The 16,302-nt window shown below is 46.1% G+C and overlaps 1 protein-coding gene across 5 annotated transcripts in view; it reads left to right on the forward strand.

The window, feature by feature from the left end:
• The window catches only part of LOC147611411 (ARM repeat superfamily protein), a 121,616-nt gene that overhangs the window by 27,327 nt on the left and 77,987 nt on the right, over positions 1 to 16,302 (forward strand). For all 5 annotated transcript variants that reach the window (XR_015263750.1, XR_015263751.1, XR_015263752.1 and 2 more), the window contains exon 2: positions 5,922 to 5,992. Coding sequence is in view for 2 of the 5 variants with exons in the window: in XM_086784498.1 (XP_086640624.1) it covers positions 5,922 to 5,992 (71 nt within the window). In the remaining 3 variants the exon portion in view is untranslated. The remainder of the gene's footprint in view (positions 1 to 5,921; positions 5,993 to 16,302) is intronic.

Consider the following 16,302-nt stretch of genomic DNA (forward strand, 5'->3'; position numbering starts at 1 on the left):
TTCACAATCCTCACAGGTACTCCGCCTTGCACAAGATGTAAATGGATCTTTTGGCCCTGTTTCCACGCGAGAAACTGATCCAGAAACCTGTGTTCTCCGCGAGCAAGTGTCCCCAATGCTTGCCCTAAGCACCTGCTATACCAGGAATCCTTGAGACACATCCATGCTCACATATTCCATTGCTGTCCGGCCTGTTTTGGGCAATAACCAGTCCAAAACAGCAACTTTCTGTCGCGAGAAATCCACCTGTAAAGGGTCCTACAGCCCTGTGGAGGTCCCTAGAGCTGTCTTGTACTGTCCCAGTTGACTTTGGACACCTGTAACCAGCCCAAAACTCGCAATAACCAGAAATTGCAGGTCTGAAATTTACCAACCAGCCCTTTATAAGAGTGTGGGGATCGTTGTCCAAGCTTGTGTGAGTCCGGGAAGCAAGCAACCAGCCCTGTAGCAACTCCCAAAGCTCCAACCAGCTCTCCAATATGTTGAATAATGAATAAAACAGCCCAAGAGGGCCTCTTGAGGGAGGCGCCTTTTTCCAGTGCCACCTAAGGGGCCTGGTGGGTACACATACTGGCTGACATGTGTCCCCATAAGGTGTCCAGGTAGGTGTCCAGCCCATAGTGCTCCATTTGTCCTGTTTGTATAAGTTTAGGTCCAACCAAATGGGAAATGGCCATAAGCTGTCCGGACTTCATTAATTTTGGTCCAACCAAATTTAACGCATTATAAGTTGTTCGGCCACTTATTAATGAGTGTGGACCTGCAAACCAATAAACCTTAGTAGTAAATGAAGTAAGCTGTAAATTGAGTGTGGACGCACTTACCACCTGCAAAACCCATAAGCCCACAGTTTTAGGCCCAAACAGGAGTGCACACACGTGTCCACAAGGTGCCCAGGCGTCCCCGGTCCCTCGGACTTCACAAGCCAAAATAACAAGCATTGTCCAGGCAGCAAGACAATGTCACACAAAGTAAAATAAAGTTATGGCATGCATCATTTATGCATTGTGCACATGTAAACTTGGAGAACCACCTATCATCATTCTTGTACTTGAAAATATTCCGCCTGCCATCATAACACACCATGTGTGCATGGCCGGAATCCACATGGGCACCGCCCGAAAGTCCACAAATGTCCTGCCATGTCCTTGGACTCATATGCATCCACTCATATGATCCATACACATGCCCAGGTATAATACATACATGCATCCGCATGTTTTTAGGCCTGACACGCATCTGCATGTCCCTAGAATATAGGGGTTTGTGACAGTAGTCCTGTGAGCCAGATAGGTTCTTGGGCAACGGTCCCAAGGGAGGTTTATCCTCCAAGGGTGATGTGTGAGTGCCAGACTCATTTCTCAGGAATGAAGACCAAGACGGTGTTCAGAGTGAGGGCAGGAATGGATTGTGGACTAGAGGAAAACAGATGCATAGAGCTTCGTCAGAGATAGAGTGGTTTGGAGAACAGGCCGGGTTTTCAGAGAAAAAGGGTTGCCAGGGATGGCTGATGATGACAGAGGGACTTCGGGAAAGGATTGGGATGATGACAGTCATCCAAGAGCAGGTTGGATTCTTGTCATCAAGTTTAGCAGAGGGGGATGTCATGTCCATCATAGATGCCATGGACATTTTCAGGGCTAAATCCAGAAGAGGCAGCCAGATAAAGAGTATGAACTAGGTAGAACTAGGATGATAGAACACAGAGCACTTTTGGCAGTGTAGACTGGAGACAGGCGTGGAGAGCAAACTGAAGATTAGATGGCTGTCGGCTGCAGGACAGGTGTTGCTGGCTGCATATTTGGCTGTCGGCTGCTCACAGAAGTGGTCGGCTGAACCAGAGGACAGGGGCAGCAGCAGGCGCAAGGAGGAGGACCAGTTGGTTGAATTAAAGAGCATTTAATGCATTTATGGCTGGCCGACCAGCAGTCGGCCAGCATACCAAGTGTCCAAGACACATATAAATAGCCAGTGTGCTCATTGTTGTGACCATTCACTCCACTAGGAAGTGGGTCCCAATAGTAGAAGATTTTGGTGTGTTACCACCTTTTATGTAAGGCAGCCTAGGGCTGTAGTAGAAGTACCTTTTTGTACTATAGTAATATACTGAATTTCCAGCATCTCTCTCTCTCTCTCTCTCTCTCTCTACTCTCTACTCTCTCTATATCTGCGTTTTTGCATCAGCATGTTGCCAGGAGTGTTTAGGGCTGAAAGAAGACTCCGAGAGCTTCCGCGTGTTACACTTTGTGTTTGTCCACCGATCCATCTGACGCATATTTGGTCTTAAAGACCCATTTGACACCAATGACTGACCGTTTCGACGGCCTCGGTACCAACTCCCATGTTTTGTTCTTCTCGATGGCATCAAGTTCCACCTGCATGGCTTTCCTCCAAGTATCCTGTGAAAGGACCGCTCGGCCTTCAATTTCTCTCGCTGTGTTTCAGGCTTCTTCTCAGAAGACTTCTCTGGTGAAGCCTTCTCTTTGCCCTTTTGTTATTCCGGCCTTTTGGCCATTGGCCAACTAAGGCCTCTGAACCTCCGCTGTGAGGAGGGTTCATGAAACGTTCCTCCTGGTCTAGGACCATGGGCACAAGCTCCTCCCAGGTAATGGTGCTGAGCCTTCTAGTAGTAATCAAAGAGGAGTAGAAAGTGGAATACTGAGCAGGCAAGTGGGACAACAAAGTAATGGCCATATCTGCTGATGATATCTCCTTCCCAGCCTGGAGGACTTCCTACTGAAGGGCCTGCAGCTTGTTTATGTACTCCTGCATCGTCGATGACTTTGCAGGGTTCATAACCCGCATCTGCACTTCCAAGGAAATCCTCTTCATGGGTGATACCCTGTTATAAAGAGAAGCCAAGTGCTGCCATATGCCTCTGGCCAGCGTCATATGCTTTTCGTGATTGATTACTTGTGGTGTGCAGTTGAGGAAGATAAATGACTGGACCCTGGCGTTGACAGGATCCCACATCTGTGCCTGTGCGTCGCGGTCCTTCTTCATTGACAGTAACTCCCCTAAATCAGCAAGGTCATATGACTCCAGCACAGACTCCATCATCACCTTCCAGATGCCGTAATTGTTCCCGTCCAAGTGATGGTCTGCCGGGAACGTGGGGAGAGTTGGGATCTTCACATGCTTCTCAGCCATCTCTAACAAATCTGCCATCGCAGGGATGTAACTGAAAAGCGTAGGTGGGTGGGGAAAAAAAACTTTAAACCTGCAAGTGGCTATCCAGCAACTTAGCCCGCCTTCCTCTTGCAACTTCTCTTCCCGAACAGTCCCTAACAGTCCACCAATCAGCAACGTAACAATCCCCCTCTTGCTCAGAAAACTCCCAAGCTATTTCAAGAGCCTAGGGCTCTGATACCATGTCAAAATACGCAGCGGAGATGATAACAAAATCTGAGATCACAAGAGCAAGTAGAGTGCAGAAAATAGACAGCACAAGAGAAGGAGAGAGAGAGGCGTGTAACTCTTCTCTATACACAAGATCCCGCAATGAAAACTGAATACAATGAAGTGGGGGCAATGGAGCCTATTTATATGGCCCCATAACTGCAGTCGGCTAGTGTAGGGATGCGCTGCCAGCCTCACGACTGGGTCCTTCCAGTCGGCCAGCCAAGAAAAACATCCACGACCCCAACAGAGCAGGTCGGCCAGCTCCATGTGCAAATGAGTGCAGTCGGCCAGCTCCAGTTGATCTTGCCAGCAAATGGTGGTGTCTGATAAAGACAGGAGATGACTTCTAACATCTTCGTGCTTCCTTTGTTAGATCGATTTATGGGAGCTCATAAAAATGCATTTTGATGGTGGGTAGGAGATTTACAGCCAACGTTTGGGAGAAGCATTTGTGTTTTCATCAACTTGGGTTTCATCTATAATTAGACTATATATATATATATATATATATATATATATATATATATATATATATATATATATATATATATTATATATATATATAAAATATATATGTGTGTGTGTGTGGGCGTGCGTGCGCGCGTCTGTGTAGTTTCAACAACGCCTTCATTGGATTTACACTCATAGTTGAGAACAATTTTTTGTATTTTGGGTCACTTGCTCATAGATTAGGAGTAGGCTATTGGAATACTTGTTTTTGTGCGTTTTCGGTCGTCCTATCATTGGTTATTTGTTGACCACTCACATCTAGCCAATGGCCCCTTACATTTGGTATCACAGCTAAGGTCTCCTAGACCCTTCAGCTAGAACCCTGCGGGATATGTGGACGCTCTAAAGCACTACCAGTTGGTCCTTTATAACGCAGATTTTTTGTGCAAGATTTTCCTTTTTTAGCATTATGGTTGTGTTGGTTGCTTGATTAGAGGACATGGACACTAGCCCACTTGTGAGGCCAAAGCCCCACTCCTTACTCACTCCATTCGTATTGCTGCATAACACTCTTTTCCCTACACGGTTAGGCAATGGGAAGCCGAAGGAGGGGCTTGTTTCTCAAAATAGCTTGTATGATGATGAATGCAAAGCACTTAGACAGTGTTGGCACTCTGGACAGAACATGTGTAAAGGTGACTTTTAAGGCATTAAGAATGTTCAAAGGCTGAAGTATAGACCAAGGCATCTACTAAACTTTTGCAAGCATCCTTTGCACCAGAGTCATGCTGCAAAAGTCAGTGCTTCACAAAAACTAGTTATTTAGGCAGATTTTTAAAGTACAATCACAAGCAACCGTCAAATTCAAATGGTGCAAAGAAACATGCTATGCATTATAAACATGCTGCAAAAGTCAGTGCTTCACAAAAACTAGTTATTTAGGCAGATTTTTAAAGTACAATCACAAGCAACAGTCAAATTCAAATGGTGCAAAGAAACATACTATGCATTATAAACAGCCACCTCACTAGGGACTAGGATTGGGCTGGATCCCCCCCTTAGGAGTATCTTTATTTCTTGCTTGCAGCAACTGCCTTAGCCAAGGACACTGCATTAGCAATAAGTTCACAAACTTACAGTCCTCCAAATAGTGAATTGAGCAAATCAAAGGTAGGCTTTTGGTGTCAAGGATTTGCACTGACCCTGTGGAAAATACATCAAGCACAGGCAATCTCAAAGTGTGCTTGATGCAATTACTGCTGGTGTTCAAAAGAAAGAGCATCAGTGCTTTTTATAGAGAACTTTTTGCATTCATTTTCTACTTGTGCTTTTTGTGCGTCTCCTCAGATTATTACTTTTCCTATTAGCGGTATATCTTCTCTGCTTTCCACTCAGCTTTTTTCGCTATTAAGCCTTCTTTGGGCCCCTCAGTTGTCTTTAACAATGACTTGGTCTTCCATTGATGCAATCTGTCTTTCATTCTCCATGAGATCATGACAAATTGCATGTTTGGTGTGGGATCACCCTACCATGACACTACATAGGGTATTTCATGTCTAATGAGCATGGCCCATGACATATGTTGGTGCCGCCTGATTTCTACTGCTGTTCCCTTTGCATCTCTTGCTGTGTTCAGGGATGATCTCTGCTAAGTTTTGGTGCTTTATTATCACCCCTTTTTTTTTGCTGCACATGTTAGTTGAAAGTGGCTTGTGCATCCATGCATCTGTATGAGTCGTTAGAATGCTTCTAATTTTCTGCTCCTATTAGTTTAAGTGGTGTTTGCATCGATGTGTGTTCACAAGGGCTTACACATTTGCGTTAGGCTATTTTCACCCTTGTTGAGTAATATTTTTACATCGTTGTAAGACTATCTATACTCAGGTTGAGACTCCAGTAAATCATTTAAATAGAGCATTTACCCTTAGGCAAGATATTAAGTGCTTATGGTACTTTTAGTTCATTGAGTTGTTATAAACGTTGTTTTAAGCTGTGCTAGCACCTTTGTGTATTGAAAGTGGCACCATTCTTTGACTAACAGAAAGCATGTGTCTCGTGGTGGTGGGCAGGTGCGGATGGCTGCCATACAGTGTGCTAGCAAGGTTTTCGATGGCATTCAAAAATGTCTTCCAGTGGCAGAGTAATATCTCTTTGCATTTGTTATACATTTATTCTTCTCTTTCCCAGGTTTTTGTGTGCTGGTTAGGCACACCACACTATATGGTGTGGTCTCCATATGCATAAGTTATAACATCCATGCAAGAATACCTGTAACTGCCTCTTGACAAAAACAGAGGTAAAATATAATTGTTTTTAATGTTTAAAACAAAGTAGACTTGTTATGAACAGCTCTAGAAATTCTAATGGTTCTAGTCCACTAGCTCTTAAAGTCCATGCATCGTGTTTACAAGATTATAATCGTGGATAATACTTTAAGAGAATGAAGAGCTCTTATGGAGAGAGCTCCTCTCTAATGAAGAGCTCTCCTGCACAAGCTGGTTGACACACCCCCCCAACCCCCCTTCCCCCCCGCGCGCGCGTTCCTCCTCCTCCTCTCCTCCGCCTCCTGCCTCTTCGCACCCATTTGTTCCTTCCTTTGCCCCGTTGCCACTTTTGCCTTCTCTTCTCGCCTTGTTTGTCGCTCCTCTGTACCCCATGTCGCCCTCCCCTTGTGCTGCTGTCGCCCTTTGTACTGGCAGCCTCTTCTGTCCAAGGCTGCCCCTCCTCTCAGTGCCACCCTCGCCTCTCCTCATTCCGCCGCTCTCCCGCAGTTTCCCACCGCCTTCAGCCTGAACCCGCCGCCTTCTTACCTCCCTGGTCTTCCTTCCTGCCCCGCCCTCCTGCTCCTCTCCGCCTCCCTCTTCATGCCTCACTTCCCTCCTCCTTTGAGGCCTCGCTGCCATACTCCATCGCACTCCTGCCTCCATCTGCCTTCTACTCTTTGTCGCCCCTCCACTGCCTCCACTCCTGCCTCTGCCCTTTGCCACCCTCTTCCTCTTCCGTTTGTCCCCCTCTTCTCCCACTCAGCACAGGTTTTGTGCTTGTGTTGTTTTTCTTGCAGCAAGGGGACTCCATGGCAGCTGCTCTGTCGTCTCCGACTGAGGCCATCGCCCCTTGTCATTTTTCCGAAGTGGACCTCCAACTCTTGGCTCGTATTGTTGCCTTCCTCGTGGCCTCTTTCCTAGTTTGCAAGCTCGTAGGGAGCTGCCCCACGTGCGGATATGTTCGGGATTTGCTCCAGGAAGCCCTCATTGGTGAGCCCAACAAAATCACCGATATCCATTTTCTAGGGCTTGGCTACTCTGAGGTGGAGGTTTGACTCACCCACAATGGCAGATCGTGTGATGCAGTAGAGCCCCATCGTGATATGCAACGCTCAGGGTTTTTCGCTAGATAGCACCACAGTTTCGATCCTGCATCCGACCCCCTTGCAGGAGTTTATGGTCTGCTTCCCCGGCCTCAAAAAGAAGTATCACCCTCTCCTCCGTTTGATTGGATAGATGTTCGGGCAGATTCTGGAGTCCCCCAAGACTACCGCCTCAGTAGTAGCTAGGTAGGGGATTCATTCTACTAGAGTGTGCGTAGCCTCTCCGGAAGCTCTTTTGCATGTTATCGCACTTCCCAACTTTCAAGGAGGGCCCACTGCTGCAGCAGGTAGAGTATTCAGGACTCCCTAGCCAGTGCTTCGTTTGTAGGCTGTCATCATTTGGTCCATCTTCATTTCTGGAGCCACTGCTATGGGATTGTGACTCATAGAGCAGCCAGATTTATACCATGTTCACATGTGGCCAGGACAGTGCCTCATGTGAAAGAGTCAGTTATCTGGTGTCACATGGTCGGGAACCAGTTTTGTGCCACCCGTGTGTGACCTGCCATATAGAGGGGGGCTTGCTTGTTGCCACCCGTGTGTGACCAGGATCTCATCTTACCCATGGGATTGTCACTCCATGGTAGGATTGATATTTGTGCCGACCTTGTCTATGTGCTTGTCACTCCATAGGAAGGCCCGTGCTAGGATGTGTGTTTTGCCTATGGGACTGTCACTCTATAGGAAAACCAGGACTTCACATTTCTGTCGCGCCAATTTGGTGCCCGATAAGAAATCCTTGTACAAGTTTCATGAAAGGGAGATTTTGTCCATGTGCACATGCATTTATGTTTGCATGCATAAATTTGTTTTCGCATGACGTGTTCACTGTTCTCGTGTGTTTGCCTGCTATGACGTGCCCGTACACTGGATAGGGATGCCCCCAGTGTACCGTGGGTGTGTTGTCTCCTAATGAGTTGTTGTGGCGTGTGAACAGGTGGTAAGTATTGCCCTTGTTGGCCTTCTCAAACGTAAAATCCATGAAGTATTGTAAACCTTAATGTGTTTAAGGTTGGATGTTCACACACATTTAAAATATTGACCGGACACTTTCTAGTGTTTAGAAGCCGGGGGGGATGTCACCATTAGGTTCATCTCCATTTCTGGAGCCACTGCTATGGGATTGTGACTCCATAGAGCGGCTTTGTACCATGTTCACATGTGGCTAGGACAGTGCCTCATGTGAAAGAGTCAGTTATCTGGTGTCACATGGGCGGGAACTAGTTTTGTGCCACCCGTGTGTGACCAGTATTGTAATTTGTGCCATATGGACGGGAGCCTGCTTGCTGCCACTTGTGTGTGACCAGGATCTCATCTTATCCATGGGATTGTCACTCCATGGTAGGATTGATATTTGTGCCGACCTTGTCTATGGGATTGTCACTCCATAGGAAGGCCTGTGCTAGGATGTGTGTTTTGCCCATGGGACTGTCACTCCATAGGAAAACCAGGACTTCACATTTCTGTCGTGCCAATTTGGTGCCCGACAAGAAATCCTTGTACAAGTTTTATGAAAGGGAGATTTCGTCCATGTGCACATGCATTTATGTTTGCATGCATAAATTTGTTTTCGCATGACGTGTTCTCGTGTTTTTTCTTGCTATGACGTGCTAGTACACTGGATGGGGACGCCCCCAGTGTACCGTGGGTGTGCTATCTGTTGATGAGTTGTTGTGGCGTGTGAACAGGTGGTACGTATTGCCCTTGTTGGCCTTTATTTATTTATTTATTTATTTATTTTTTCAGAAAGAGACTTCTATTAAGTATGAGAAAAACATACAACAATCACAGCTATAAGCCGGAAGAGAATAGAATCACCCCAATATGTAAGGTGATTTCAACCACTGAGGAGCATCATGATGCCATGTAAGACCTGTGGTACGAGAGGAAAAGAAGATGCCATGGTCCCATTCCCGCATAAATATCACACGCTTTGCCTGCGTAGAACGAGAGGGCCCCTGAATGCGAGCCCAAGTAGCCATAAGAGTGTGGATGATATCACCCCATATAGTACTAATGCACTGAGATCCAAAAATTTGGACACCCTCAATAGTCTCCGTGCATCTAGCTCTCCAGATTTGCCATGCTGTAATACTGGCAATAATCTCCCAACTGGTGTCAATCCTCTGTCTAGGGGGTGTATAATCAGAGTGATGAACATCCTGCAATAAACCATGCTGGGCAATACCTCCACGAATGAAAAAAACAGAACCTGTACTACTGCCCTCATAAAAAAGTTGCGGACCGGACTAGGAGAGCCAAGCAACTGCCCCCCAAGTCACATGCATGGCTCGGCCACTCAATTTGCCCATAAGTTGGGCTACAGGACCCGAAATCTGCTGTGCAATGCTGCATCCCCATAGACAATGTTGTACAGACTCAGAATCTGCCGCACATCTAGGACAGGAAGGTGCTACACTGAAAACTGATCTCCACTGATTGGTGGGGAGACCACCATGTAAGAATAACCAAAAGAAATGAGAGATCTGGCTCCCTCTGTATGAGTGCCAAAGTCTATGCCAATATCTGCGCTGTATCACTGGAGAAATATCATAGCTCTCCCAATGAGGCCTGAGAGTAGGGATCCTATGCATCTGTGGAGTGAGGAGAAGCCTAGCATTCCAAACAGTGAAACTGAAAAAAGGAAGGCTTTTCAAAGGATCGAAGGCATCAATCCACTCCCACTCTCCTGGATCCCACTGAAGATATCTGATAGGACTGCCACCATATAGCCGCAAACACCAAGAGCCATGATTCACTATTTGAGGAGAAGGGTCAATGAACCAGTGCTTCCCCGAGCGACCAACAATCCTCACTGGACTAAGCCTAGTGTTTGGTATGATCTCCTCCATACTACATCTCCTCAATCTCCCACCAGGCATGATAGAATACATGAGGAAATCTGTATCCTCCTGGCCTGGCAGAGCAATGACCTGCAGAGGTATGCCTATTCTCGAAAAAACTCCAGCCAACTTGGATGATAGTCTCCGTGAAAGGTCCCAGAAAGCCACTCATGCGGAATAGCTGCATCAATCCGATCAATACGAATGCGAGAGCCCCTAAGATGCTGAGTGGATGCAACTCTCGTCAAGAAGACTCTTAAAGGTCTTCCAAGCAAGAACTGTGTATGCACATCTCTCCCATCTTGACCATTGCATATAATGAGATGCACCAAGTGGTCGACCAGCCTCATCCCTAGTGAACTTGTTCCACATAATAGGTTGTCGGTCAGCCTCGTCCAAAGACCTAGGAAGCCTTTGTCGCAAAAAATATCTCATGCTTCTCCATGCTCTGACAATGGCTGCAATAAGAGGGGAAGATGGTGCCCTAATATCAGCCTCTGTGAACAAAAACGTGTGTTGGGCATCGAGTCTCTCCCGACCGTGGGTGTACATCTGGAAATCTGAGACAAGAAAAAATCCTTCCAAGGCTCAGTGCCTGGTAGGAAACCTTTGACCACAAGTTTGCAAAGCAACGACCTGCATTGAACATCCGGATTGATAATATTCAAGCCCCCCTCTCTTTTGGGCTGAATAACTGTGAGCCAAGCTACCCTGGCACGAGTGTCTGAGGTGCCATCCAAGCCCGACCAGAGAAAATTTCGGATCAATCTCCGCAATTGGCCAATGCACGCACGAGAGAAGCACCAACAAGAGGCAATAAACCAAGCTGAGGCAAGCAAAACCTGATTAGCCACCAAAGCTCTGGAGGCTAAATCTAATCTCCTGGAGCTCCAATGGAGGAGCTTCTTCCGGATACTCATAAGTACCGGAGCAAACTGCTGTGCAGGAGAAATATCAATCCCAACTTGGCATCCCAAATATCTAGCACAACATCCTCTGCTGATCCAAGTAAAACCAAGCTCTGCACCCCAATCGACTCTCGGTGAATCACTAACCCAAAAACCAACAGATTTGTGTCAATTAATGAGTGCCCCTGCTGCCAAACAGAACTCCTCTAGTGCTACCCGGAAGGAACATAAGCATATATGTGAAGCCTCCAAAAACAGGGTTGTGTCATCAGCTTACTCAGAGTCAACCAACTCCTCATGACTACGAAGAGGCAACCTCAATCCTGAAATACCAGCAGTGGAGCGGAGAAGATGCTCATGGCCTCTGCAACTATGATATATAATAAAGGGGTTAATGGGCAGCCCTGTCGTACTGAGCGAGAAATCTGAAACCGCTCTCCTCTATCACCGCAAGCAAGAACTCTACTGTGGGCATCACGATACATGCATGAAACTCCCTTGATCCATCTCTGAGAGAAGCCCATATGACTAAGAGTACCCCCAAGAAAGTCCCAATCCACTCTATCATAGGCCTTCTCAAAATCCAAGAGCAGAATGGCTAAGGGCTGATTGCTCGCTTTAGCCCATTCGACAGCCTCCCAAAACGAGAAAATGTTATCAAAGATGCTCCTGCCGTGTAAGAATCCATTCTGGGTATCATGAATAACATCCTGCAAAATTGGCTGCAATCTGATGCTCACTGCCTTAGCAAGAATCTTATAGGGAGTCCCAAGTAAGGTGATAGGTCTCCACTGGCCAATCAATGTCTTTTCCCCACACGTGGAGATTCAATTGGAGTGAAATTGAAGGAAAGTACCCAACTTGTTATTCCTAACTGTACTCGTCTGCTTATATGCTGTTGTACCCGCCTGTTTGTACCCGTCTATTTTTGTACCAGCTGCACCCGCCTGTTGTACTTGCATCTGTACCTGCTGTACTGTACTTGTAGAGTCGTACCTGCTTGTTGTACTTGCATCTGTACCTGCTGTAATGTACCTGCAGAGCTACACCCCCCTGTTGTACCTGTAGTACCTGTAGTACTTATTGTACTTGTTGTACTTGCATCTGTACCAACAATACCTGCTATGCTTACTGTACCTACTGTACGTGCATCTGTACCAGCAGTACCGGCTATACCTGCATTAGTACTTGCTATACCTACTGTACTTACATCTATACCAGCAGCGCCGACTGTACCTGCATCTATACTAGTAATACCTATTATACTTGATGTACCTATTGTACTTGTAGTATTGGCTGTACCTGTTTGTACTTGTTGCTTGCACCAATTAGGAGTACATTAAAAGGGGATGATCTTCTCTTCTAAGATCTGAAATCTTTGCCAGGCCTCCCATAGGGAGTGGTTACATTGGTATCAGAGCCCGGTCGTCTCTCTTTCTCAAGAGGAGACACGGTGTTTTGAGATCGGAAGCAAATACATGCACTTGACTCAATGGACAGCCAAGGCAACCCTTTGGAAGTGCCAAATTCCAGAGGCCAGTCCAGTGCTTCTCGTGATTCTGATGCATTGCTTGGAAGGCACAAGCCTCTTGAGAGAAGTTATGCCAATGCATTCATGGGACAACCATCCCGTGGAAAAGAGCCTCTGCATGAGGATGAGCCCAATGCCCTGAGGGCTGAATTGGAGCACATAAAGGAGCTTTTGCAGGCAAAGGAGCAAGAGCTAAAATTTTTGTATGAAGATCCCCATGTACAAAGTGTCATTGAAGCAAGGAAAGCTGATGCTATGGTGGATATGACCTTTGAGTCCATGGCTCGTGAAGTGGGCAAGAAGCCAAGGGAGTTGGCACTCTCCTATCTCATCCGAAAGGGTGATCTCAAGGAAGGAGAGGATGGAGAGTTAGTATTCAAGAATCCACCTTGTTTGAAGCAGGGAGACCCAGCATCTCAGCGGTTGAGGTCTCACTTCTCACCATGCATCTACTCCTCATGGGACAGGAGGCAACAAGTATGTGTATGCTGGATCTAGTGGGCAACATGAAGGCCTTGTGAATTCAAAGGATGTATATCACGGAGACAGTGGTCGGCATGTAAGCCAAAAGACTTTGCCCATTGAGAGTTCTCGTGGTGAGACATTGCATCATTTGGGAAGGTCACATGCATCTGGGCCTTAGATTCATAATGCACATGCCGTCGTGCCTCTTGAAACATCTTTGGTTGCCCATGAAGCTCACGCAAGAGGGCTGCCCCGTTGGATAAGGGGAAGAGAGAGAGAGAGAGAAGAACACGTATCACATCCCAAAAAGCTCAAGGAGTTCAAGACAGGGGACAAGTCCGTGAAATTTGATGCCTTTCATGGAGAGTACGATGCCTCCAAGGTGCTTGCCTTTGTGGCACAATTTGACATTGCTTTTAGCGATGAGGACTTCACTGAGAAGTCAAAAATTCGTCATGCAAGCATGTTCTTGAAGGGGACAGCTGCCCATTGGTGGATCACTAAAAAGACCACCAAAGATCCCATTTGCACTTGGAAAGAGTTCAAGAATAGATTTTATGCATAATTTTTTGCCTCCTAATGCGGAGCAAACTCTCACCCAAAAGTGGGATAGACTTGAGCAAAAAGACAATGAAAGTGTGCAGCAGTATGTCAATAAGTTTTGAAAAGTGTTGCTTGAGGTAACTCCCTTTATGCAACTTTCCGAAGATGAAAGGAAGAGGAAGTTCCGCTCTGGATTGCAACCAGCTTATCGTTCGGGTATCGAATTGCACCCGAAACACACTCTGCAGCAGCTCATAGCATCCGTTCTTGCTACGGAGCAATTGGTGCTTAAAATTAAGTTGGAACACGGAAGTTCTAAGGGCAAAGAGAGGGCTGTCCCAAACCTGCAAAAAGGTGGACAGCCACCTAAAAAGAGCTTTCAGGAAGCCCAAAAGGGTGGTAAGGCTGAAAGTACCCCAACCAAAGATGTTGCACCAAAGAAGAACAAGTTTGGCTTGACCCCCGAGCAAATGGAGCAATATGCCAAAGAGGGGAAATGCTTTTCTTGTGGTAGTAAAGAGCACATGTTTAGGCAATGCCCTACCCGCAAGCAAAAGCATGAAGACAAGCCACTAAAGGCAAATGTGCATGCCATACCCGATGTGCAGGATACCACTGAACATGATGGCAAAGAGAGAGTGGTATGCAAAGCTTGGGGACAAATTAGGGATCAGCCCGCTCTATTCATGTTTGATGATTGTGCAACAGATAATTTCATTTCCACACCATGGTTTTAGGGTTTCCCTGTTTTTTTCTATGAGCTTTCGCCATTCTCTCCAAGCTGTCCCACTCAATTCAGCGCAGCCCATGTGTTGCCCGCCATATCTTCAGGCCGCCGCCTAGCTGCATCTGTTGCCCTCGCCAGATTCACAGCATTGGGACATAACGTGTGTACCTATCCAATACCTGCTGCTGTAGCAACCCGCCGGCCTGAACTAGCTGTCCGCCCTGTTGAATACTTGAGAGCTTTAACTGGTGGTTACCTGCGCCCGCTGTTTTTCATTGCACCCGTTGCTCTAGAAGTCTCAAGATGGCCCTTTGTGTATTTTTCGCCATGACCCTGCTCCCCCTCTTCTTTGCACCTGCTCACTCTGCAGACAGAAGCGCCGACTTGCAATGCATTTGCGCCCTAAAGAGCACCTCTTCGTCTCTCTACACCGCTACCCCCGCACTCTCTTCTTCATCAACATGTCTTCTCAAGTTGTGGACCTCCTGGACATTCAACTCATGCAACAACTCGTCATTTTTGGATCTCTGGTCTTCTCGACATCAGCTCGACACCTCCTTTTGTGAAGGTAAACTCCAATGCTGATTTTGGACCTGATTTGCAACATCTGTGCAAAAGGCATTTTTCCCTTTGTTATTTCACATTTCCTCTTCATCTTCACATGTGGGTTAGCTGTCCATTGGACCAGCGAGACCTGCAGCAGCAAATTTGAAACAGAAATCAAGTGTATGTCGTGTTCTATTTTCAGTCTACTCTCTATTTCTTATTTTAAAAAAAAAAGGAAAAAAAAAAAAAGAGAGTTCTGAATTTCATTTACTTCTCTATCTTGTACGGGATTAGACACTGCCAAATCTGGTAAGACCTTCCCATCTCTCTCATAATTGTCTATGTTTTCATGATATCTACCACCATTGATCACCAATGATGTAGATCATGGGGTAATATCATGTCTATTTGTCTACATGGACTTATCTTTGTCCCTATCCAAGAGGCACCTCTGCATTACTCACTCTAGCAAGAGGATTGACCTTGAGGAGGGATTATCTATCAAGGTCCATCTCTCTGTCTATCTACAATCAGTCAGTCTCTCTGTCTATGTGTCTATCTTGTGTGATCTTACAGTCATATGTCTCTGCCACTTTGTCTATCAGTCTATATGCCTCTCTTTTGTGGATTAGCTACCCACATTCTCTTTGGCATTTTGTCTATGTCCCCATTTTGTCAGTCTCTCTCATGTCTATCTGAAAGTCTCTCTCTCTGTGGGACCACTCTACTGGCTGATTGTCTCTCTCTCTCTCTGTCTATGATCCACTCTTGTCCCTACCCTTGTGGACCCATATGAGGATATCACTTGAGGAGGGGTGTCTCAGGATCTTTTGTCTCTCATGTCTTGTCTCTCAGTCTATCAGTCTTTATGTCTGTCTTCTAGTCTTGTCCATCTTGTCTTCTAGCTTGTCTCTCAATCCTTGTCTAGTCTCTCTGTCTTGGTCTTATCTTTTGTCATGTCAGAGTCTTGTCTTTTTGTCTTCCTCCTAGTGTCCACTTAAGGAGGGTGTTGGAAATAAGTGCACACTAGGTGTACTATTTCTCTAGTCTAGTTTCAGTTGAGTCTTTATGTCTTGAGTCTAGTGCCATGTGGCACCTCTACATTTATCCCATAAGTCAGTCTACTCAATCTTGTACTTCTCACCTATAAATTGTAGGTGTCACATCAATGAATACATCAATCTTGTGTCTTGTCTACACTCATCTCAAGGTAACTCTTTGTCTTTCATTTTTGTTCTTGTTTCATTTCTAGTCTGCTCTAGCTTTCATATTTTCTACACAGGTCACTCCTCTTATTGGAAAGTTGCGCATTCATATACAGGGTTATTTGGATCATGAGCATTTCTTAATTCCCCCACTCAATGGATGTGATGTATTACTTGGCAAGCCTTGGCATCATAGGCTTGAGCCCTGCAAAGAATATAAAACCAGCAGGATCACCTTTATGCATAGAGGCCGTATGCATGTCAGTGATGCTGGCAAGGAAGGGGATTCTATCCCAGTTGTCTCTCACATCCAAA

The sequence above is a fragment of the Cibotium barometz genome, chromosome 47, assembly GCF_041138505.1.
Source record: "Cibotium barometz isolate CiBa-2024 chromosome 47, ASM4113850v1, whole genome shotgun sequence".
Lineage (NCBI taxonomy): Eukaryota > Viridiplantae > Streptophyta > Polypodiopsida > Cyatheales > Cibotiaceae > Cibotium > Cibotium barometz.